This window comes from Phoenix dactylifera, chromosome 6 (assembly GCF_051530095.1).
Source record: "Phoenix dactylifera cultivar Ajwa chromosome 6, Ajwa_hap1_PhDact_Kaust_v1.1, whole genome shotgun sequence".
NCBI classification, from domain to species: Eukaryota; Viridiplantae; Streptophyta; class Magnoliopsida; order Arecales; family Arecaceae; genus Phoenix; species Phoenix dactylifera.
This window is the reverse complement of record NC_143195.1, coordinates 23,635,588-23,661,941: the sequence shown is the minus strand read 5'-3', so window position 1 is coordinate 23,661,941 and position 26,354 is coordinate 23,635,588. Positions and strand designations below refer to the sequence as shown.

General features: G+C 42.2%; 2 protein-coding genes across 2 annotated transcripts; both read left to right on the top strand.

Annotated features, from left to right (window-relative positions):
• Positions 1-12,681: 12,681 nt before the first annotated feature.
• On the top strand, positions 12,682-15,085 carry LOC148703172 (uncharacterized). Its single transcript, XM_088723406.2, has one exon. It carries the CDS (start codon positions 12,682-12,684, stop codon positions 14,701-14,703), a length of 2,022 nt encoding a protein of 673 aa, XP_088579532.2. The 3' UTR covers positions 14,704-15,085.
• Positions 15,086-17,277: 2,192 nt separating this feature from the next.
• Positions 17,278-21,900, top strand: LOC149753364 (uncharacterized). Its single transcript, XM_089923732.1, has 2 exons — positions 17,278-17,986; positions 21,875-21,900. Exons 1-2 carry the CDS (start codon positions 17,278-17,280, stop codon positions 21,898-21,900), a joined length of 735 nt encoding a protein of 244 aa, XP_089779858.1.
• The last annotated feature ends 4,454 nt before the right edge of the window (positions 21,901-26,354 follow it).

The following is a 26,354-nucleotide window of genomic DNA, read 5'->3' as shown; positions in this document are numbered from 1 at the left end:
GGGTTTTGTTTTGTTTTGTTTTAGGGTGAAAGGGGTTTCAGCCGCCGCACTCTTTCCTCTTCATCCTCCCGTGCGCTCTCGGTCTCCCGGCAACATCAGACTTGGGTTCCCTTTGTCTTCCACTCGCTGGAGGCTTTCTTCCTTCTTCCCTTCTTCAACCGTGGCTTCTTCCTATGACTTCTCTGTTTCCGTGAGCCTCTTTCTTCTTTGCTGTTCACAGTACATGCAACAAGGGAAGGTATTTTTTTGATATTCATTTGATCTACCATTGGAGCCGTAGAAAGGTTGATTTGCATACTACACTTTTGATCTATCATTGTGGCTGCAGAAGGGTGATCCGATCAGGTTGTTTTGCTTTATATTTGGTTTATTTTGCCTCCTATTGTGATCATTTGGCAGTCCATATTTTGGGCTCTTATGTATCTATGTTTGTACCCTATTGGGAAGATTGACATAGTAGATTGCTCCTCCTCCCCGTGGATGTAGGCACTTGCTGCCGAACCACGTAAATTTGGTGTCTTTGTGCTTATCTTTTCATGCCTGTGATGTGTTTGATGGAATGCCTGAATGAGATCAATTGTTAATTGGTAAGCCGGATACTGTGAGTTTTGTGCCCAGTAATCTTAACAAAGCTCAATACAAGCTTGATACAAGTTGAGCTGATGCCATCTCAATTAAGGTTATCAACCTGACCAAAATAAGCTCAACTTCACGTCGATTTGAAATTTCGCTTGACGAATAAGCAAGTCAAGCTCAAGTTCGATTTTTAATCCAAAAATTTTAAGACAAGATTGATCGCATCCAAGCTTGGTTGCATGACACCCCCCAGACTCAATCAACAATTTTAGCAAGTTAAAATTGGGGGTCCATTGGACTAGGTTTTAAGGCTAATGTCATTAGAGACTTCTGGCCCTTTGGGCTGTCTGGTTCCATTGCCATCCTAGTGGGCTTGCTCTGTCCATTGAGGTTATCCTTCTCTGCTCATGGAAGCCATAAAAAGGAATCACATTCTATGCGCGCATGAGAGGCAGGGAGGGAGAGAGAATAGAGAGGTCTCATGCGGACCGGTAGGTGGCATGCAGCTGATTGTTTGGTCCCCGTCAATCGTGACTTCGATTACGAAACCCAGGAAAGATTTGTGCAGCCGACTGAGGCCGTTGAGTCTGGCGACTCTGGCCTTAAACAAGGGTGGCAATTCAATCGGACATGAGTTGAATTAGATGCAAGTCATGGCAAAAAAATTATCAATTTAAATCTGATCTATTAATTAGATAGGTCAAAATTTCAAATCTAAATCTAATATAATTATTAAGTAGATAATCCGATCTGATCCATATAATTTATTTATTAAATTAGTTAATTAGGTTAGATAAATTTTTAACGGGTTAAATATATTTAATTGGGTCGGGTTAAATATATGAGAAATGATTTAAATGGATTTTAAATAGATTAAATAGATCGAATTATAATCTGATCTAATTATTAAATGAATCAAAATAAATCAAATAAGTTAAAAATTTCAATTCAAATTTAACTTATTCAATAAATAGATTTAAATTAATTGATATATTTATGACTCAACTATATCAAACTCAAATATGTTCGAAGTAGATCTGTTTATCTGTTTATGGATCAAATTAACAGATTAGAACGTAAACGGCGCCTAACTCAAACCTAATCAATGTACTTACAAATAAAGTAAAGGCCAAAGTCTCACGTGCTCGCTTTTATTTTTTTATTGTAGCCGACAGACATGGTGTCACCCATTCCGACGTTGTAAGCTTTCATTCTTTTACTCCATGAGAAAGAGAGAAAAAGACATTATGTTTTTCTCAAAAGGCAATGCCAGGGGCCTTCCAGTACAAAAATAATTTTTTTTATTGCGAAAGTTACACGTTGGGAGGTTGAGGGGTGACGGCACAAATCACTTCAGCTGATTGGATGACTGTCCATATGGTTCACTCAGAATACATTTTTTTGATCAGAGAGAGAAGCTACCCTTAGTACTTCACGAATTATTATATTTTATTATATATATATATATATATATATATGCACTGTATAAAGCACAAAAAAAAAACACGTTGAATGTAATGCACTACGGCGGTGGTTGGTATTGCAACGTTAGCATCAGATGAATGGGAGTAGTTTTTGGTTGGTATTGCGTGGCCGACCACATTTCCACAGCACTTGTCATCAACAGTGCAGCCATTGTGATCTTTACATCCAAGCACAGTTTTATGGGGCAAGGGAATGGGAATGTGGATTTGTCGTGAATACGTCGCAACTGAAAACCGGCCGACCTCCGTACCGAGCTAGGTGCATGGCTATGAGAGATCTGTTGATTACCCATTCGGCCTAAGCTTGCTGCTGATTCCTGAACTGAGGTAGCGAAGCATGCTTGCATTCGGACGGAGATTTTTTTTATCGAATCCGATCTCAAAAAAATTCATTCAATGCCTAAACTGGATACTGGCATCAGAAAACAGCGGAGATTTGGAAAGAATAGAGTGGCAGCATTGCAATGGAGATGGAGCTTACCTGAGGATCCCCGGGGTGGGCTTTATATAGGCAATGATCAGCCCCCATCACCAAGCAAATCTAGGCATGTGCATTGGGTGTTTGGTAATAGTCCATGTATCTCATCCAAGCATCATGCTCGCACATTTTGACCGTACAAATTGCTTGCACATTGCATATGTAAGGAAACCACACTCGATCGTGAGCCGAGCTATCGTCAGCCGGAAAAAAAGTTTGAAATTTGAATGGCTTTGTGTGCGCTTTTTTGGATAATTACATGATGAGATTGGTCGCCATATTGGTTGTGGTCGATTTCGAGACATATCAAACAATATTAAAAATAGCAAGCTAGATAATTTGATAATTTTTGATAGGAGAAATATTGGATACCTCGACCTCGGACCAGACCGATCTAGACAACCTTGATACAGACCGAGGTAGACCACTTCGGTCCTAGCTGAGGTGCCAATCAACCGAGATGGATAACTTAGCCTTTGACTAAGAAGCCTATCGACATGTGCCGATAGAGACTAACAGTCCTGACAATCAACCGTCGTGACAGCGACTGGCCGTTGCAATAACTTTGTATTGGTATATAGTTAGTGCCATACACCGCCCATGTCGAGGACGTACTATTGGCCTCCACCTAATCACTGGTGCACACCATGCCAACCCAGGTAATGACAAAATCAACTCTTCTATGTAAAGGGGCGATGCGGGGGACCTCAAGTACGTAATGCGATATCTTGTAATATTATTAACAGAAAATCATACTATGTTGAAATCTCTCTCTTTTATTCTGTTGCCTCTCTATTCTAAGTTAGACATTGAAAAGTTTTCCATCGAAAACTCTTTGGCAAGCAGACTTATATCACGCCCCGAACCCAACATCCGGGTCCGGTACGTGACCGGTCGCACGAGCCCTAGAGTAGTGCCCTAAAAATCATGCAAGGTCTAAGATGAACAAATATCCGATAATTCCATAATTAATTAATGAATTTAAATAGACAAATTCAACATGTCCAGATAATCAAATTGGTTCAATTACAATATTTTCAATGTTTACTAGTGTCAAAATAAACTAACTAACTAATGATTCTGATACTCGCACTCTGCGCCCATTCCATCCATGTCTATGCATCTTGCAACTCTGAAAAGAAAAAGGAGGGGGGTGAGCTTTACAGCCCAGCAGGAATCCCTACACATCCATACCAACACAATAATAATATAAATTTGAAAACCACAAGATATCAATGCACATATCATGATATCATATACCAGCTATTTAAAGCTTGAATAATCAGTATAAATATGCAAATCAAATATCAACAAAAATCCAGCCACTCAAGTGTGATATGTCATACAATATCTCCAATATCTTCATTAATATTTTTAATACTTTTAATTCCATTTCTTTTAAACTTGATCCGGATCAATTATCTTTCCGACTTTGGGCCCAATCTTGGTCACATTTCCAACCTGTGACGGGCAAACCAATAGCATCACACTTAGAGCCTGTGACAGACAAACCAATATTGTCATACTTAGAGCCTGTGATGGGCAAACCAATATTGTCATACTTAGAGTCTGCGATGGGCAAACCAATATTGTCACACTTAGAGTCTGCGATGGACAAACAAATAGTGTCACACTTAGAGACTGTGACGGGTAAACCAATAGTGTCGCACTTAGAGCCTGTGACGGGCAAACCAATATTGTCACACTTAGAGTCTGCGATGGGCAAACAAATAGTGTCACACTTAGAGCCTGTGACGGGTAAACCAATAGTGTCGCACTTAGAGCCTGTGACCGGCAAACCAATATTGTTACACTTAGAGCCTGTGACAGATAAACCAATATTGTCACACTTAGAGCTTGTGACAAATAAACTAATATTGTTACACTTAGAGCCTGTGATGGACAAACCAATAGTAAAAGGATGGCCCAAAGTCCATGTTTGTTTAATCAATTTCACATTCACACATCAATCCCTTTTTATTTACAGTTATAGACTAACCACAGTCATGTTTCCAGCCCATGATGGGGCAACTAATAATAACAAGGTTAGTTTACAACACCACATCCATAAATCCAATTATGCAAGTATAGGTTATGCGCATACATGCATCCATCATAATACAAATCACAAGCCAATACGATCAAAATACAATTTAATATAAAACTATTTTTGCTTTGTATAGATCATAGCATATCATACATATATGGTACAAAAGTATTTATATCATGCAGGTTGGCGTACAAGGATTCTTACACTTTATTGAAAACCTCAGATAGACTAATCACTCGGCCTTACGATGATCTATAAACTGGGATGCGCAGAACCCCGCTCAGCGTCCTCTCGTCTAACAGATTGTTCTCCTACAGAATCAAGTCATCATTAAATATTATCCAAAATATATGACAACCCAGAACCCTCAAAATAATGATTTCTTCGGATCCAAGTTTAGAGAGAGAACCCCAACTAGAGAGGGAAGAAAAATATAATAAGAGAAAGGAAAAGGGAAGACCCAAATAAAACACCCTTTCTCTTTCTCTCTTCTTCCTTCTTTCCGATGGAAAGGGGGAGGGTGCTCGGCAGCAGGCGTCCCACGGCCGGCGATAAACTAGTTCGCGACCAAACGATAAGCTATCACTAAGACAATAGCATTATCAAGAATAGGTCGATTGTGTGCCATATACGTGGGTTGTCCTCTTAACCAAGAAGTGTAGAGACACTGATATGTCACACAGGTGAAGTATAGGAGTATACTTTACTGAACGTGACCAGTTTCGGAATGCTCTGCTGTCAAGAGATGTTTCGAGTAGATATGTGTATAAGTATCCCTCAAACCTGAGATTACTACGGTGACTTGTAAGCAACTCACTGTACTTTGGTACCAGACTATCTGAGTTTCTAAGTCAGTGACGAAAAGTTACTGGGTGCAGTCAAGTACTTGCGAAATCGGTGTGTGAGTCAATATGGAATTGACCCCTCCTGATGACAAAAAATAATGCCCTTGTGTTCAATTTAGCAAAACCTTGGCCAGGGTAATCTTTGTGAGGAGTCACAAGATTTGTAAAGTTGAAACACATTTTGGATGCACTGATTAAAGAGTTGATAGAACTCTGAAGTCATTGTAGGTATTTGGAGTCATAGGGATGAATTATACGGTAACCATAGTCCAAGGGTTCCAGAATATTGCTTTGCAATCATTCGGCCTATCCGAACATCGGGTACCATTGCTAGATGGTCACTTCGATTAGTACAGAAAGTCGTTCTTATGCTACCGACTTAGGTTCGATCCTATGGGATCACATGCAAAGAAGTTTTTAGGTTGATCAAATAGCTGATCGACGATTAAAGATCGTCCAGGGATACATCGGTCAATTCGATTGACAAATTATCCTAAGCAAAAGTTGCAGTAAAATAATTATTAAATTATTGAAGGATTAATTAGCAATTAGATTACTAATGAACTCAATTGATTGAATGATTGAGCTTAGGTTAAGCCAAATTGAATAAGATTCAATTTAGGCTACATCGGGTTTTGACCAAATTAGATTGGGTTTGACTAGAGTAGATTGGGCTCGACCCAATTAATCGGACTTGATCCAATTGGATTGGGCTTGACCCGAGTCTTTTAAAAGTCCTTATTTGATAAGGATTATAAGTTCAAAAATTCAGAAATTGATAAGAAGAAGAATCCCTAAAATTTAGGACTTCAGCTTTCTTTCTTGGAGAAGAAAGACACCTCATCCTTATCCCTAAAATTGGAGGCACCTCTCCTCTTTATTTTTGGCATGAGGAAAGAGGAGGCGTGGGGCTATTTTTCAGATAAATATGGGGCCTCAAATCTTCCTAAAAAGATTGGAATCAAATTCCTAATTTGCAGGGAATTCATGGCGCATGAAGAAGGGTGGTGCAGCACTCAAATTGGTGGCACATGAATCCCTAAAATGTAGGTATTCATGGCGCACAATTCAGTGGGATTAATCTCCTCTTTGCTGCCATATTTTTCAAAATTTTTGGGGATTTTAATCAGTCAAATTCGTTGGCACAAAGTGGGGGTGGCGTGGGGGATCAAACTAGGCAAGGAGTTGGACTCCTTGGCCTATATAATGAACTCCACGCCTAGGGATTCAAATAGTTCTGAAAAATTCTGAGAAGCAGCTGCCTCCTCTCTTCTCCTTTCTCTCCTTCATCTCCATCCTTCATTCCTTCGAAGAAAAATCAAAGGTTGAGTGCTTCGAAGAAGAAAGGTTCAGCCATTGCAGCACCTTTGCACGAGCTAGCACTCCCATGGAGGAAGATCATTCTAGAGCTTCGCGTGGACTATCTGTAGAGGCCGGACGCGTGTGCGGCTACAGAAGATGATCAAGGCATCATCAAAGTCCTCAAAGCAAAAAGGTATGAGATTTGATCTCATTTAAAATTAAGATTAGAAATCAACTAGGTTGCTGAAATTCTGCATGACTACATGTTAGACATAGAATCATGCAAACTTGTTTAGGATAAATATTTAAAATTTTGGATTTATTTTTGTTATAGAGATATGATCTCTAGCATGCATAGAAATTAAATAGTTTAATTTATGCTTCCACTGTAAAAATTTTAAAAATATATGCATGGGACCACTAGGGTTCCCAATAGTGGTATTAGAGCCAGATTCAAAGTAGTTTAAATATTTATGCCTAAAATAAGTTTTCTAATTCTAGTAGCTAAGTAATCTGATTGGAACGATCACCAGACCATCCGATCATAGGAGAAAGAAGGGTTCATAACCCTCTTTTTTCATTCAATGGGATCTCTTATGGCGTATAGGGGTGCCACTATAATCCAATCCTTGAAGATGAACCATGAAAAGAAAATTAAAATAGTTTTAATCTTTGTAATTAAATCTGAAATCATAGATATGTTTAGATCATATCTAAAAGAGATTTATGATTGATTTAATTGTTGTTTTTATATATGAAATCAGATCTGAAAAATTGGATGCATATGATGTATGTTGTTTAGATTAAATTTCTGTTAGTTTGTATATATGGTATATAAACATAAACCAAATAAGATTTAAACATGAATTAAATCTGAAATCAGCATGTTTAATTAACAAACTCAGATCTGAAAATAAGTTTTAAGAACTAAAAGTTTATAATTAACATGTGATTCAAGACCTATGCAATGATCTAAAAATTTTCATAAACCTACACTTAATTGATAATTAAGTGATTTAGAATTGTGAATTGAAATCTAATTGATATTGCATAAATCATGGAGGTTTTTGGGTTAGCTCAAATCAAGTTTTAGTAAACTGGTTTAGATCTAGGGTTAAAATCAAAGATGGACTAATTGGAGTAATTGATCAAATCTAACTAAGTAGTAATTAGATTAGGTCAAGGATACTCAATCAAATACATTAGTTGTACTTGATCAAGTTCATGTCTTTGATTAGACCAAATAAACTTGATTGAGGCTTAGTGATTGAGCCCGAGTCATTAGGATGTTCAAAATCAAAATTGATTAACTAGTCGGTGTCTAAGGTAAGTTTGGCAGTTTCGACCGGTGGTTTTTAATTGAGAGCTACTTGCACTGATTCGTCTTTATCAAGTTAATAGCATATCCCTGCCACCGATCTCACTTACTTGGCCGACTTGGTCAATTATTTTTGATTAGATCACTTAATGATTCGAGTTGACCTATGCCTGTAAGAAAAATCAGTGTGACTGATCTAGGTGCCTAAGAACCGAGTTGAATCTAGTTTCTTTTTAATCTGTCTTGGTGAAGTCAGTGAAAGGATCAAGATTAACTAGTTCTTCTCTTCTCTTCTCTCTATTAAATCAAATTCTCTAAAATTATTAGATCCCTAAAAAAAATAGTTATAGAGATAACTAGCTCAAAGCCTTCCATTAAGATAATGATAATGGGTACAATGGTTCGATAATCATTGGAGGCGCCACACGCCTGGTGCTTATCTGCCATTAGAATTATCATCCATAATATGATGATCCACACCTAAACCCATATCAAGTTTTGAACTTTCAAGTCATTTAAACAATATATGAACATTGTACGGTATAACCGGTATACCAAGGTTAATCTTTCTACACCTATCTCAGGTCAAACCTCTCTTATTATGATGAGAGACAAATCATCTAGTCCTTTCGTACTCATCATATACCAAACCTAATATATATATTTTATCACAATGCATAGGGATCTTATCCTAAGCACTGAATTTATTTCTGCTACTTTTATCATGTCCAAAGTTATCATAACTTTAAGCTATGACACATTTCTGTTACAATCTCTAGTGATCTTAAATTTATGCTCTGATATCATTTCTGTCATGATCCTTAATGATCTTAAGCCTAAGCTCTGCTACCATATCTGACACGATCCCTAGCGAACCAAAATTTTATTGTCACTTATGCCACAATTCCTAAGGATCTTAAACCTTAAGCTTTGATACTATTCTGTCACGCTCTAAACCCAACACCCAGGCCTGAGACACGACATGGCTGCAAACTCCTTAGGGCAGAACTATGGAGAATATGCTAGGCTAGAAAATTTAATACAACCTCAATATCCGTAATCATTAATGTTCTCAATTCATAGCAAATAACAAAGTTGGTCAATTACAAAATTTGATCATCCAACCATTATCAATGATGCTAGAGATCTATTCATCTCCACCAGTTATGATCTAAACTATAGCCAAGTACTATGTAACTTACAACTCTAAAAAAAAGTAAAAGAGGATTTTGAGCTTTACAGCTCCCAAACTGCTATACCATAAGTAATAAAAAAATAATCAATTAGCAATACCAGATATAATGAATATTGTATCAATGCTCGACAAGCTCATACAAATAACATATACATTATCATTTTATCATTATATATATATATATATATATATATATATATATATCAATATATCCAATTGTTCAACAATAATTTTTTATGTTATTTCATTTGTTTCTCATTAAACTTGATTTTCAATTTTTCTTTTTAATTATCTTTTAGCTTTGGATTAACCAAGATCATGACTTAGTCTAAGACTGATACAGTCCCACATGTTAGTCCGTGGTAACTATCCCACGTATAAGCTTATGGAGGCCCCATGTATCAGCCCATGGTCCCTATAGCATGCTTAAGCCTGTAAAAGCTATCCCATGTATAAGCTCGTAGAGGCCCCATGTGTCTACCCATAGTTTTTATACAATGCTTAAGCCTGTGGATGCTGTCCCACGCATAAGCTCGTGGAGGCTGTCCCCATGCAATAGCCCATGGGCGCTATGACGTGGTTAGTCCACAACATATCTTATCTGTTTGATTTACAAGTTAGTCTTGTCAAATTAGTTACCACTTATATAACAAATTTTTCTCATATTCTAGGTATCTTTGTCCACATAATCTTGTTCTCAATATCTGATACATATAATAACCATACGAATATATTTATATTAAAAATTTTATAAAGGCATAATATCACATGCCAAACCGATACAAATCTCACGATGTAAATCCAGCGATACAAACCAATATAATATATATATATATATATTTATATCCGATGACTAAGTATAGGGATTTTTACATCTATCGAAGACTGATTAAACACAATGATCATTGACTCGCTTCACAATTTATGAGCTAGGGTGTAGAGTACCCCGATCAAAGTATTCTAGTGCCGATGACTCTTCCTCTATGGAATCAAATTCGATTATCAACAAAAAAATCAAATATTGGACTAATAACCTAGACTGCCTACCAGGGTCCACCATGGGTCCATCACTAAGCCCCTCGAGTTTCTTTTACCACCTACCCAGGTCAACTAGAGACAGACACCAAGAGAGAGAAAATCTAAAGAGAGGAGAGAGAAAAAAAGGGAAGAAGAAGAAGAGAGTTATGAGGCCCTCTCTCCTTCCCTCCCTCTCTTTTTAAAAATAGCAGAAGGTCCTCGATGGCGCTCACGGTCGGTGACCCTCAACGGTCGACGACCCATGGCGGTGTCGGTACCATGCTATGTCCGGTGATGACCAACAAAACAAAAAAAAAAAGAGTATCAAAATAGGGGAGACCTTGTTACAAGCGATTTGGCGACTTACCAACAGAATTCAAAGCTAAAATGGTGATGTGGTGGTGCTTGGGATCAAGGGGCTTATGGCTGGCCAAGGGGCAGCCGACGACCGACGGTGATTGGTGGCCGGCAGCACCAATCTCATCAAAGAAATGGGGGCCCCGACACCTTGACCCGAGAAAATCAAGCATCCCCATGGCCGGAGTTTTCAGCCTCTGTGATGGTTCGAAGGAAGACCCCGGTGAGCACTGGTGGCGAAAATAGCCGAAACATGGGTTCAGCCAGTAAAAATAGGAAAAATAGAGGTTTTTCCTTCTCAGCCAATATTCAGTGATCACCGACCAGTTATCAAGGCTCCAAAGAATCCGAAAAAGGGAGAGAGAGTAGCTTGATGGAGAAATTCGGGTCCTTACCTATTTTTCTAACAAGAACTGGCCGTAGCGGCGATGCGGACGACCATCAGCCTCGAGGGAGAAACCGAAGTAAACATTGGCTGCGTGCTCCAATTACAATCGAAACTCCACTGGGAGGAAGAGAGGATGGGGAGGAGCCTGTTTTTCCGACGAGGACTGGTCGCAGCGGTGGTGCGGAAGACCATCAACTTCTAGGGAGAAAACCGAAGAAAACGTTGGTTGTGAGCTCCAATTACGGCCGGAACTCCGGCGGGAGGGAGAGGAGCCTCTAAATATGCTCGGCCGCAACTGGAATTTGACTTCGAGGGTCAGATTCCATTCGGCAAGATGGCGGGAGTCTAGGGAGTCCTCTTCCTCTCCTGGCATGTGCGCGACACGTGCCGATTTATTTTTTTATTTTGTTTTTGGGCCAAACTAGCTAGGCGGTCAAGTGGACTAGGCCCAGTTTGCTTAAAGGGCTGGGTATCATATTAACAGCTTATCTCTAGTGCCTAAACCATATAATCATATATCAAATAAATATTTTCAAACTTAGATTTTAATATATTTAAACTATTAGTATTGTTATCATTGTCGTGATAAAAAAATTATGTCATGACAATTCTTATTATATGGATTCCATGAATTGGTTACACCAGCAAGTATTAGGGACACACAAATTTAATAATAAACAAAAGAAGGAATTTAGAACAGAGGGAAAAAAAGAACTTGAAGATATGGGGATCCCAATCCTGAGAAAGCAACATGGAATTTTAGTTTGACTTGATCCCATCCAACTATGTACAGTATGACCAGACCCAAGTAGACTAAACCCATGAAACCCTAACTACATTTGATACCAACAAAATTCTTAAAGCTTTAAAAATATAAACATTTTCAGCTGCTGATGTTGTTTAATTCGAACAATTTTCTATTGAAACAAATGCCACCTAGTGAACCCCAAACCCAAAGCTACAGTTCCACCATTTTTGATGACTATATATATGCATCAAATGGTGGCAGGTCTGAACTTTGGATACTCCCATCGATACCTCACTTTTAATTGCAGCGAGATTAGATTAGTAATGAACAACTGACACGCAGCACATGCTAAACTTATCCAAACTACAGAAAGATACTACGTTTTGACGTGACCCAAACTATTATTGTACCTCTCTTGACCAGAACAGCTGCGTAAAACCCGACTCTACTCGCCTGCAGAACTAGAGATGCAGACGATATATAGTTTCTGCCAAACCAAACATATTGAGGATGGAATAATTTGATGGAAGAAATGAAGGCAAAAGCCGCAAAACGCAGCCACATACATATCAAATCCGACAAGAAAATATTTCAAGATCCCTCACAGTTCTCAAATGATGGAGAGTTTCCCTGTTTCAATGCAATGCAAGAGCTCACGTCACCTTAGCCTTCAGTCCATGGTTTGGCCATTAGCTTTTCAGACTTCTCCACCAAACGCTGAAAGAGAGGGACGTTTTTTTTCCAACACTGAAGATTGAACTCCGCGTAACGGCTCTTTAGAGTGAGAAACTCTGAGGAGAGAGAAAGGTCTGGTACTCCCTCTCTTCGCCGGTGTTCGGTGAGCTGCTGCTGGCCGGGGTTCTGCGGCGAGGAGGGTTTTCTGGCGCTGGTTTGCTTTGTGGTTCTTGTGTTGCAGGTCACCTATGGCCAGGAGGAAGGGGAAGGAGCCGATGGATGGGTCGTCGGGTCCGGCAGGGGAGCAGGCATCGGGGCCGGCAGGGGAGCAGGCATCGGGGCCGTCGACTGCAGATGGTAAGGACCCGACGAAGTTGGCCGCGGCGTCGACGACGAGGACGTGGGCGGAGGTTGTAGCGCAAGGCAAAGGTATGAATCTGGGGCGGAAAGGGGAGAGACCCGCTGGCCGGGCGCGGCCGGCTCCATGGGTTACTCACCGGCTGACGGAGACGGAGGTGGCTCGCTTGAGCCATCACTTTTCGTCGGTCTTTGAGCTCCCGGTGGAGCCCATTGAGGCGGCCCATCGGGAGTGGGAAGGATTAGCGCTTGTCGGCCAGAGCCTCGGTCGGCGGGTGCCGGTCGAGTGGGTGGCCAAGGATGTGGCCGCCCGACTGAAGAAACCAGGGGAGGTGGTGGCGGTGTCTTTAGCCGATGACCACTTTGCGCTGCGTTTCCGGTCGCCGGAGGTCCGGGACCGCGCCCTGTCGGAAGGGCCCTGGGTGGTGGCGGGGCAGCTCTTAGCCCTGGAGCCGTGGACGCCGGATTTTCTACCTAGGGAAAATCCGCTGAAGACGGTGGTGGTCTGGCTTCGGCTGCCTGGGCTCCCTCCAGATTATTGGTCGACGGCGACCATTCTGGAGATCGCGGGCAAGGCAGGGCGACCACTGGCGGTGGATGGAGTCACAGAGGGGCGCCGAGCTATGGGATTTGCGCGGGTCAAGGTGTCGATCGACGCTTCTGAGCCCCTACTCCCTGGCATCCGGATACTCGAGAAGACGAAGGCCCTCTGGCAGCCGTTCGTCTTCGAGAGTATTCCGGACTTATGCGTGCGGTGCGGTCGGATCGGACACCTTGAGCCAGGGTGCCGATTCGGGGCTCCGGCGCCGACGGAAGGGTGCCCTCCGGGGGAGGAGATCCCCGGGCCGATCTACGGCCCGTTGTTGGTGACGACCCGTGCTCGGCAGATGCGGGAGAAAGGTCCGCCGCAGTCGCAGCCGGGGAAGACGACGGAGCCTTCAGTCGTAGCGTCTCCATCTCGGCCGCCCTCGCCGGTTGCCTCGCCCAGTCCCCCGGTGTCCCCGCCGGACCTAGAGGGCTGGCAAAAGCCTCCTAAAGCGGCCCGTCGCCATTCCCCGCCGGCGGTGGGGGTTCCGGTTCCCATTAGGCACGAAGAGGGCTTCCGAGTTGATACGTCCGGCGACTCATTCGCGGGACGTGTGGACTCGGAAACCGGGCCGAGGCAGGTCTTTGGACCCAAGAAACGGCCCAGGAACGCTGGGCCGCTACTGGATGCGGGCCGCTCGCAGGGCGTGGGACGGGCGGGCCGCGGGGGAGGTCGCGGGGCACGCGAGCCCCGCCGGGTGCACGGTCGCTATCGCGCGACGGGTTCCCAGGCCCGTCGCGCGACGGTTAGCGCGTGGCCCAGCTTGGCTGGGTCACGCGCGGAGGACCCTGGGAAGGCCCCCGTGGGCGGGGGCCTGCCGCTGTTCACGGCCCAAACGAGCCTTATTGGGCCTGACATAGGGTCTGCGGCCCTGGCTGCGGGGCCCAGGGATGGTGGGTTCCACTTTGGGGCCCAGGCCTCCGGGGTGGATCCGTCGTCTGTAAGCCCCACTACTCTAGGCTCTCTAGAGGTGGATATGGGGCAGGGAGATGGTGCCTCTGGTGGGCCAGATCCGGGTGATATGACTAGGACGAGTGTGGTTCCCGTCTGCGTTGACTGCCCTATGAGTGACCCTTTGATGGGGCGGGATACGATTGCACTGGTGGAGCCGGTGGTAGGTGATTTGAGTGGTCATGAGGGGGCTACTCGCACGACCGTGGATCACTCGACTGTCGTTCAACGGGTGAAGGCGGCTGTGCTGCGAGTCGTGTCCGGGACTAGTATGGATGAGGGTCAGCAGGCTGACCCTGATCACGAGGTGGTGATGGACCCTATGGCCCAGAGGGTTGATGTGCCTGTGGCCAACCTCTCGGACTTTTCCCCATGAGGATTCTTGCGTGGAACTGTAGGGGGGCGGCAAAGCCGGCCTTCATGTCATCCTTTAGGCGGTTGGTCCAGATCCATAGTCCGGAGATCTGCCTACTCTATGAAACACGACTATCCGGTAGAGGACTCAGTCGTATTTTACGGCGGTTAGAGGTTGACTGGGAGTCGTATGCTGTAGATTCCCAGGGGTTGTCCGGGGGCATTGTGGCTCTGTGGAAGCGGGGTGTGGCTACGGTTGACATATTCAACAACTGCTCCCAACAGGTCATCATGATCATCTCGGAACCTAATGCTGCACCGTGGGTCTTGTGCGGAGTGTATGCTAGTACAAACCATCGGACTAGGAGGGTTCTGTGGGACGAGCTCACCCACTTAATCGCACAGGGACTTCCATCTGCGATGGTGGGTGACTTCAACTGCATCTTGGAGGAGTGTGAGAAACGAGGAGGCAGGGCCTTCACTGACTCTGTGGATAGGAGGGAGTTCCGCGACTTCCTCTCGCGGAATGGCCTAGTAGATCTGGGTTTCTCCGGTCCGCGTTTCACTTGGTGTAACAACCAATCCGGACGAGCTAGGGTGTGGGAGCGGCTGGATAGGGTTGTTGCTTCCACTGATTGGCTCATCAGATTCCCATCCTATAGGGTTAGTCATCTTTCTCAGATTGCTTCGGACCATTGTCCTTTGCTATTTTCGACGGTTTCTGGTTCGTGGCACCAGAGCCCATTCCGTTTCGAGAAAGTCTGGCTATCCTTCCCTCAATCCTGGGACATTGTCCGGGGAGCTTGGGGCCTGCCGGTTCGCGGCGACGCCATGCAGAGGGCTTCACGAAAACTGGAGTTGACCAAGCGACGGCTACGTCGATGGAACCGGGAGGTCGTAGGTGATATTTTTAGGAAGCTGGAAGATGTGGAGGCTGCGATTGCTGACCTCCAAAGTAGGGAAGATCAGGTGGGCGTGCTCCCCGAGGCTGATATGGCAAGCCTCCGGGGACTTCTCGCCACCCATCACTCGATCCTACGTCAACATGAGATCTTCTGGAGACAAAAATCCAGAATTCAGTGGGTCAGAGAGGGTGACCGGAACACTAGTTTCTTTCACCGATCGACGGTTATTAGGAGACAGAGGAACACTATTTGTTCCTTGCGGGATGAGCGGGGTCGCTGGGTGGAGGATGACTCGGCGATCAGCCACATCCTACTCGAGTTCTTTCGCTCCCGTTGGACGGAGGATACTGGGTCGGATGTCGCCGGCCTGCTCCCGAGAGCTGAATCCCAAATCGGGGTGGCTGAGAATGCACTGTTGGTTCGACCAGTGATGGAGGGGGAGGTGCGAGAGGCTGTCTGGGCTCTGGGTGAGGACAAGGCCCCGGGCCCAGATGGCTTCCCCACTTTCTTTTTCCGTAGGTACTGGAGCATCGTCCGGATCGTAGTGGTAGAAGCGGTCTTGTGTTTCTTTAGTCGGTCGGGTATGCCTGATGACTGGAAGGCCACATTTGTCACGCTAATACCTAAGCGAGCGGACGCGTCCGAGCCGAGCCATTTTAGACCGATCAGTTTGTGCACTACTTTATACAAAGTTGTGGCAAGAATACTGATGGATCGTATGAAGCCCTTTCTCTCCGGCATTATCTGTCAAGAGCAAGGTGCTTTTGTTGTCCGGAGTCCGTGGTTTTCCATCTTGATCAACGGCTCTCAGTCCCCACTCTTTAGTTCTACGATGGGGCTTCGGCAGGGATGCCCTTTATCCCCGTACATGTTCATCATCTGTTCTGATGTCTTGTCTCGATCATTGCGGGCTGCGTGTGCTGCCGGAGAGTTGGAGGCTTACGTCCCAGCTCTAGGGGCCCAGCCGATATCACATTTACTTTTTGCTGATGACTGCCTCCTCCTGACGCGTGCTCGCGTAGAAGACGCCCAGGCTATTAGGCGGGCTTTGGCCGCCTATTGCTATGCATCCGGTCAGAGAGTGAATGCCCAGAAATCCTCCATCTCCTTCAGCCCGAGTTCGCCACCCGGGGTTCGACGTGAGATTCGGAGGATTCTGGAGATGCCTGAGCAGGATGGGACCTGAACATACCTGGGTGTTCCAATTACAGGTAGGAGACTGCGTGCATCTGAGTGCTCCGGGATGGTGCAACGGGTCCAGAGTAGGCTAGAGGGCTGGCGAGCAGCGTCTCTATCTATGATGGGTAGAGTTCTGCTGATTAGATCTGTTTTGGGCTCTATGCCTATCTATCTCATGACCAACACGGTGGTACCAAGATCAGCCCTTCTGAAGATCGAGCGACTGATTCGGGGCTTCTTATGGGGCTCGCTTGGTGGGGGCCGCGGGGTGCACCTGGTGGCATGGGAGAGTATTTGCCTCCCTCTCAGGGAGGGTGGCCTTGGGGTGTTGTCTCTCCTGGAGAGACGAGAGCTGCTCCTCGCCCGTCATGCTTCCCGCCTCATCCTGGAAACGCAGGGCTTCTGGAGCCGGATCATGACTGCCCGCTATGAGGGGGGTAGGCCGGGAGGGCGGGGTTCGAGGAGGGCGGAGATGCTCCTTTTTATGGCGTGAGATAGCGAGATATGTGCCCATGGTGTCGGATCATACCCGATGGCTGATAGGCGATGGCCGCAGCATCGATGTGACCAGGGACCCATGGGTTGATGGCCTCCCCTTGTGCCGTTGGCCGACTACTGTCAGTGTCGAGGCTGGGGAGGGTTTACAGGTCTGTGATCTTATGACCCCCGAGGAGGCCGGTTGGGACGAGATTCGATTAGCCCGTTTCTTCGGGGAGCATCTGGCGGAGCGGGTTCGCTCCCTCCCTCTGCCACAGAGTGGTGGACCAGATGTACGAGTGTGGAGTTCCTCGACCAGTCCTAGAGTCAGGATGGGCGTCCTTTCCCGCATCCTTAGGCGGGAGTACGAGCCTGGTCCTGATTGTGTCTGGATCTGGCGATTGGGCCTCCTCCCAAGGGTTGCGTTGTTCCTTTGGAAGGTGGTCTGGGACCGTCTTCCTACGAGAGCAGTACTTGGCGGACGAGGATTAAGGATCCCCCTGGAGTGTGGGGTTTGCGGTGTGGCCGAGACGGTCGACCATGCCTTGTTTCGGTGCTCATGGGCGAGGGACACTTGGCGTCTGGCAGGGGTTCCGCAGCCGGTGTGGAGCTGTAGGGACCAGTTCTTACAGGCCATGCGCCAGGGCTCGGAGTCCCCGGCGCTTCGTCAGGAGGTGACTCGAGTGAGCTGTACTGCCTACCAGATCTGGTTGGCTAGGAACGCCCGTATATTCGGTGAACGATGTATGTCGCCGAGATTTGTGGTCGAGAGTGCATGTAGTCAGGTGGCAGAGATGTGTCACACCTCTACCACCGAAGGGACCTTGACAGCTCAGGACATCTGGGGCTCCCACCCTGCTTCGGCAGTATCCCACACGGTGTTTTTCACCTGGGAGCCCCCACCCCCGAGTTTCCTCAAGGTCAACTTTGATGGGTCAGTCCTGGATGGTGGTACGAGGGGAGGTGCGAGTTTCGTCATTCGGGACCCTTTCGCTAGGGTTGTGGCCGTTGGTGGCAGTCATTTATTTGACACCTCGGTTCCGAGCGCGGAGCTGAGAGTTGCCTGGGCGGGCCTTCGACATGCCCGGTGCGTGTTACAGGCTAGGTCTATCATCCTAGAGGGTGATTCAGCCACCGTTATCAGTTGGATCCGAGAGGGTCCTAGGGGTGACGTCAGTGACCACCCATTGCTTCGTGACATATGGACTATGGCGAGGGATGGATGGGCCTTTCAGGCTAAGCATATCTACCGTGAAGCCAATGGTGCTGCAGATTGGGTGGCTGCGTATGTAGCTCGCCATTCCGGAGATACCTTGTGGACTGGAGATGGGGAGCTGCTTTTGGCACTCCGAGGTATCCTATTTTTTGACTTTATTGGGTGTATTCGTACCCGTCAGGTATGATCCACCCATATTAGCAACAAAAAAAAAGAAAAAAGAAAAAGAGAGGGACATGTGGTGATGACGACTTCCATGCTGCGCTACGCGTTGTTCCCATCAGGCGGCGGCCAGCTCGACCCGACCCTCTACTTTTTTTATCTTTTTATAGCTTCTTTTCCTTTTTAGAGTTTGTTTAGTTGGCCCAATTTATTTATTGAAATATTAAAAAAACAATATTTTAATATACAATTATAAAAAATATATATTTCAGAGTAGTTTGTATTTAGTTGAATCGTCTATTTTTTAAAAAAATATATAAAATACCTATTATATCATTAATACAGAAAAAAAATTATTTTGTTCTGTCAAAAAATTTAATGGTACTTTTGGAAAGAAAAACTACCTTAATATTTAGTCGGTAGAAATTAAACTTTTCCATATCTTACATAAATTTTTTTTCATAAATTTTTTATAAAATATAAAAATTTTATTTTTATACAAAACCAACTTTTTTATTTTTTTTTTGAAAACTTCAATTAAATATGAGGTAGTTTTTTTTATTTTTTGTTAATAATTTTTTTCTACAAATCAAATGAATCCTTAATGCCAAGCTTTCTCACCTTGTATACCGCACTCATCTTCAATTCTTCTCTCTCGTCCAAATTCTTATCTTCTATTCATATTGGAGTAGAAAGTATGATATTTTTATTTTATTTTTTTTTTTCAAAAGGCTAGAGTATGATATTAGCATGATACAGAGCCCACACTCTCTCTATAGACGTAGCTGTTTAAAAAAATGAGGATTATACAAATTATTTATGAATAGTTGTGCCACCTGTTGCTTTACTTTTTATTTGATATAAAATTTTCAAATATATTTTAAATAACCTTTTGTTTTAAAAAAATAAAAAATAAAATATAGTGCTTACTAGAAATAGCTTTTGGCAAATCCTTAAAATATAATTATGCCTAGTCATTGACTGGTGTAAATTTCTATTTATGCCCGTTTTCTGAAAATTGTTTGATAGGACTTCTTCTGGGACCTGTGCTTCGTACTGTTGCTAGATATATATAGTTTCTTTTGTCCTTGTAAAACAAGGCTACTTTCTTTTTTTTCAAAAAAGGCAAGATTACATAATGCTCGCTTTATTCCAGGCTCTTTGCCGTTGATAAAATGGACGAAAGTCAAAGATGGCGGACACCAGAAAAAGAAAGATGATATAGACTTTATATTTTACCATATTTCAGGAAAACCTATCTTAAAAGAAGAAATCTGAAAATTAATTTCTTTTTTTTACTAATAGAATCATCAATCTCATTATTACAAAAAGAACACCTTTTTTTTTTAATTTTATTTTCAGACCATACTTTTCACCGGTATATATTACATAATCAAGTAATACGTACTAAGCAAATTAATCATCTAACAAGTTAATACATACATCTAAATAAATTACTATATAGTTTTTGGAACATTATATTCACCAGTACGTACTATATGGCCAAGTGATACATACTCATCGACTTTCTAATACATACTGCAAGTCTCTTTGATATATATCTAGCATTCATCAAATACACACATTTGGATAAATTGATCCATAATTTCTAAAACATATTTTTTATTAGTTATATAGTTAGGTGAAATATATCAAGCAAATTAATCATATAGAAGGTGAATACAAACCTATAAAAAAAATCAATACACAATTTTCAGAATATAGTATTCATCAGTATCAGTACATAGTATAAATTTTCTAGTTTTGTCTCATTTGATAAGTTTGTATCATCTAACTATGTACTGCGAACACCATTTTTTAAAAATATATATCAATTTACTTAAAGATCTATATTGAATTGCTAAATGATTAATTTATTTAGTGTGTATCGCTTACTCATATAGTATATATTGGTAAAAAGCACATTCTGAAAATGAGAAAGAAAAAGAATGCCATACTTTTTTTTCGAATCTTGAGACTAATGACTCTATTGGTAAGAGAAGTCTTTAACTTTTAGATTTCTTCTTTAAAATGAGTACTAAATTAAACATGACAAAATAAGAAGTCTGTCCTATATACCTTTTGTCACGCCCCGAACCGAACACCCGGGTCCGAGCATATAACACGGCCACACATTCTCTATGACAGAGCTCTAGAGAATATGCAAGGCCTGAAAATTTATCACGACCTCAATATCCATAATCTCAATTATAATAAATAATAAAACTAATCCAATTACAGAATTTAATTATCCAACCAGTATCAGTGATACTCTATCTAATCATTTCCTCCACTTGTGATCTCAACTATAGCCATATACTATGCAACCTACAACTCTAAAAAAAGAGAAAGAGGAAGAGGGTTGTAAGCTTTACAACCTAGTAAGAATCCCAAACTATTATACTATAAGTAATAAAAAAAGAATCAATTAATAATGCTAGATAAATGAATATTGTATCAACAGTCAAAAAACTCATAAACAACATGCACATAAATTTTCATTATTATTATTTCAAAAAAGCATATATATACATACATATATATATATAGATATCTTATATATAACCAATTGTTCAACAATAATTTCTTATGTCTTATTATCCGTTTCTTATTAACTTGATTTTTATTTTTTTATCTTTTTTCGGCTTTGGACTAATCAAGATCATGACTCAGTTAAAGACTAATACTGTACCATGTTATAGCCCATGATGGTTATTCGACCCACATTATAGCCCGTGGTGGCTATCTGACCCACATTATAGCCCATGGTGGCTATTCGACCAATGTTATAGCCTGTGGTGGCTATCTGACCCATGTTATAGCCCGTGATGGCTATCCGAACCATGTTATAGCCCATGGTGGCTCTCTGACCTACGTTATAGCCCATGGTCACTTTTTATGTATAAGCTCGTAGAGGCTTCCTATATGTTAGCTCATAGATGCTACGATGAAATTAGTCCAATCTATATCTTATTCGTCTGATTTATCATTACTCTTGTCAAATTAATTATCATATATATAGTGAATTTTTCTCACATTCAAGGTATCTTTTTTTTTATAATCTAGTTTTCAATAAATTATATGTACAATAACCACATATTTTTTTTTGTACTAGAAATCATATAAAAGCATATCGTCACATGCCAAATCGATTCAAATCTCATGATGCAAATTTAGCTACAAACCAATAAACATATATATATATATGGTGATTCAAATATAATGATTCTTATCTTTATCGCATTCCAATGCAGCTACAATGCTACCAATCTACAGCTAACATGTCTAGTCAATTTAATATCAATATAGCACCGACTTATTTCGTATCAATCACTCGCTATATTAATGAATCATTATTGTGTACTTACCTAATTTTAGAGTTCTAATATTTGAATTACCTATATTTTTTATTCTTCTTTAATTAAAAATTAAAATATAGATAAAAGGCTAGGGCCTTATCTCGATTTAGAAACTAGAGTATAAAATTTCGTTGGACTTCTTCTTGCTCGGATGATTATAGCCCCATATAAATCCGGGCTGATTATAGATTCATATAGGAAGATATACGATGCAAGCAAAATGGCATGGCAATGCTCAAATAATCGAATCAATCAATATATTGTAACTCAAGCCATCTAATTAAGAAATATATATCAAATCAGAAAAAGACAATAGATTAGGGGTTATCAATTATGGGTCTAATGGTAGCTGATAATATTCGGGTGCAGAATGGATAGGGTCGACTAGGTAGCAGCGTTCGACGATCTGGATCGATCCGCTCTGAAAAAATCAAACCAATCAACTGATAAAACAAGAATCAGACTATGGTACATATAACAAAATAGAAATTTATGATAATAGAGTCTACCAGTGCTTAACAATAGTTGGGGTAAGGCTAGCGTGATGGATGGTCGTAACGACACTGGTCTAGGACCCTCTACTGGGTCAGCCTAGGTTTACCAAAGGAATATTTAGGACCCTCCTGTTGGGCCCATCAAACCATATGCAGAGAGAGAAATAGAGAAAAAGAAAACTAAGAGAGAGAGAGGAGAGAGAAAGAGAGAGGAGAGAGGAGAGAGAAAGAGAGAGAAGACTCTCTTCTTTTCTGTAATAGGAAAGAGTCGTTCTCTACCTCTCTTCATCGCTGATCGGGGTGGCGATGGCTAAGGCGGACTGCTCCGGTGGCGGCGGTTCAGGGTGGTCCTTCATCTATAGCCTCACTGGCGATGGTGTTTGACCGACACAAGAAAGAAGGGAGGAAGAACTAAAAAATTTATGGGAGAACTCAGCCTATATCACGACCGAACTCCCTAACTGAAAGCTACACAACCACAGATGTCCTGCAAGGCAGTAAAGTCCTGCCCAAACTAGCGGTTGGTGGCGACGAAACCCAGAAGAAAAAAGATGCCGTAATAGGGCAAAATAGGAGATCTTTTCTCTGGTCAATTTTTGGCTGATATCTCGACCGACGGCCATGATTTCAGGTTATGGGAAGAAGGGCAAGGAAAGGGAAAGAAGGATAGGGCATTACCTTGGCTCCAACGACGCTTTCCGGTAGAGAATCAAAAGGAGATTCAGAGAAGGAAACCCGAGATCCACAGTGATGCCTCAAGCATTCAACATGGAGTATGTAGGAGGTGATGGAGGACTTTAAATAGAAGATGTTTCCGAGTTCTAGATGAACTCAGATTTGCCCTTGAACTCTTTAATTTCTGCCGGAATCGAAGAAGGAGAAAGACTCCTACTTCTTCTTCTCTTGCATGCAACATGGCGCTCTCAATGCTAATTGGGCCTGGTCGCTCCGGGCTGGTCCACGAGCCGAAACAAATCTAGGTCATTAAACCTTTTTTTGTGGGGCAAAGAACCAAAGAACTTGAAACTAATCCTTGTCCTTGGAATTGGGAGAGAGATTGGTGTGGTGTGGAGCCTGGCAAAGCATACGGTGTCATTTAGAGAGTTAATGCTTTGGACCACTGGTTTTGGTTTGTGGCTTACATCATATAGCATTAACAGAAATGGAAAGGACCGTTCAGAGGCTGATCCTATTATGGTTGTTGATACTTGATAGCTCTTTCCAACCTAATGGAAATATCTCTGGACTGTGTGCATATTTCTAGAAGTATATTAAATGCATCAGTTTTCTTCCAAGTATGACATAACTATGAAAAGATCCTAGTGGGCGGCAATCTTCCAAACCCTGGAGGAATTTGCCTTCAAGGGTCACAAAGTTGAACCATGTCGTAACGCGTTTTGATTGGACCATGTCGTAAAGATTACGAAATTTACCTTCCAAGGGTCACAAAGTTGAAAATGATGGTAGTCGCATGAATCACAAGATATTTCTTTGAAGATAGAAATTTTTAAGCACGGTGATATCCTAACGTACATAACAAGTTGGCAGACTAAGTACATCGTCGCTTGACTACTGACGTTGAGTTCATGAACATTTATTTTGACGAAACATCATTAGCTAAGGAATATTAAGGTAAACCCCAAGGAATTTCGCACAGATTCAGGACCTTCTAAAGGATTCTATGCTTTCGGATTTTGAACAACAGATCTGAGCCAAAAAAGATGATAGTTTATCTGCAAACTATTGAAAAGGGATCATCTAGGGTACCCTGGTACTAGTTGTCCCTTGTAAAGTTGAACTTTCTGTGCATGAGCATTTGAAATTTATTTGATTTAAACACCAGTGGTGTTTTCTTCTTTAAATATATTTTTTATTATTGAGCTACTCGGTTGAATGCATGCATATTGCTGGGCTGGTAAAAAGGTCAGCAAGCAACAATAAAATTAGACAGGAAATTGATGCAATCCTTGGCTCTCATGCTATCTCAGACTAAACTTTCTCTGAATATATCTTTCTCGTGCATGTTCTCACATTGTGCTCTTCCTAAGCCTTGAACTAGCTAGCTGCAGCAACCGTCTCCAAAGAGAAGGTACCAACCACTCAGCAATGTGGGTAACAAAGCCTCTCTATTTGCTTACTTTTTTATGGAGGTGGACAAATCCAGAACATGGTGGTCTCCAAGATGCCCGTATGGGTTAACATGGCTGACGTCCATTCCTAAGTACGCAAATGTCCCCATATGATGAGTGTAGGTTTCATTGGCGAAACCCAGCAAAATATGAACTAAAATAAAATTTCAAGAGAAAATGCAACACTTTAACTAAGTAAATAGTTTGCTCTTGTTATTCTTTATTGGTCTTCAGAATATATGAGTACGTGTCTCCTATGCAAAAGCTCCTTTTTTTTAAATATTGTGGACCGAAAAGCTATATCAAAGGATGCTTATCTAAAAAGGGAAAAGGAAAGCCATATAAAAAGATAAATCATAAATATTGTTCATACGCTTTTTCAGAGAATTAGGATGAGGGAAGCCTCCTTAAAATTGAGTAAGGGCTGGAATCAACATTAAGTGACCTTACCAATTGAACCTGTTGGTACCCTTGATGTTATTCGATATTGATCATAAGTTCATGCACATCTAAGATGAGAAAGAATTCTTAACAGTGATAATTTAAATGGATTGCAGATTTTAACAATAAGATCCCAAGTCCTTGTAGAAGGGGGTTCTAGCTATTAATTCTAGCATCAAATCAACGGTTATGTGGTAGTAGAACTCCGCGCATCCATTGAATTTTGTGAAACATTTTGCAACTTGTTGGTATTTTAAAAATGATATTTGCAAATGAATCTAGTTAAAAGAAAAAAAAATTGTATATGAGACTCTCCTAACCTAATCTTTACAAAAAATTAACTGACTGTGTAATTCATCAAGTGCGCAAATTTGTAATGCAATGTGTTTATCCTTCCTTGAAGAATCCTATTTGTGTAAGAGCGAGGTCAAGGCTAGAGAGAAAATTTTGTGACCATGCTTAATTTTCAAAATTACATCCACAGGCTTGCTCTCATTTTTTATTATCAAGGGATGATATACTCAGGATCCAAGGTGATCCTAGTGGAGGTAATAAGATCATTATATTTGGTTACATCCTAATAATCCTACATGGCAGTCATTCCAAATCATCCTCATTTTTTAAATCACCATCTACTTTGGTGACGGAAAATCCTTTTTTGAGGATGAATATCTAAGATCACCCTAGCATGGTGATCTTGGGGTCAAAATATCTTCCATACTTGCCACGGTCTTTCGCAAGAGACTCTACACAATGGAGTCTCTCTATACAAACGTAGGACGGGGGCTGTTTTGACTCCCTACTAACTCTGCCGAAACTCATAAGCAAGGAGGCTATTTGAGTTGTAAAATAATAATGGGGTAAAATAATGTGCAAGAATGGGGGGGGGGGGGGGGAGAGAGAGAGAGAGAGAGAGAGAGAGAGAGAGAGAGAGAGAAGGGACAAGCTTCTACTCTTCACTGTTGCCTCTCACTTTCCGCTGCTTTTAATAATTTCATCCTTCTTTTCTTCACTTGATATAAATAGCCTCCCAATTTTGTCAAAGGGATCAATGGAAATTCATAAAAGCGGACGTCATTATTGATTAGATCGCCGGAATGTTGCACTCATGGGAGATGTCCTTAATCTAAACTAAAAGATGCTAAAAAAATACATTCTAAAATGCTTTGATGGTACACCATAGCTCAAAGGTGGAGTAACTGGCTGTGAGACGAGGAGCAAGCGATTTTTTTTCTTAACCTTTTACCAATGGAAAGCTATGATTGCTTGATAGCATGGTCGGAAAGCATGTAGTAAGATAAATTTTTTATC

Coding starts and splice junctions, on each gene's coding strand:
- LOC148703172 (XM_088723406.2), top strand. CDS start 12,682: ATGGCCAGGAGGAAGGGGAAGGAGCCGATGGATGGGTCGTCGGGTCCG.
- LOC149753364 (XM_089923732.1), top strand. CDS start 17,278: ATGGTGTCGGATCATACCCGATGGCTGATAGGCGATGGCCGCAGCATC. Junction 17,987..21,874: donor CCGTATATTCGGTGAACGAT/GTATGTCGCCGA, acceptor ATTCCAATGCAG/CTACAATGCTACCAATCTAC.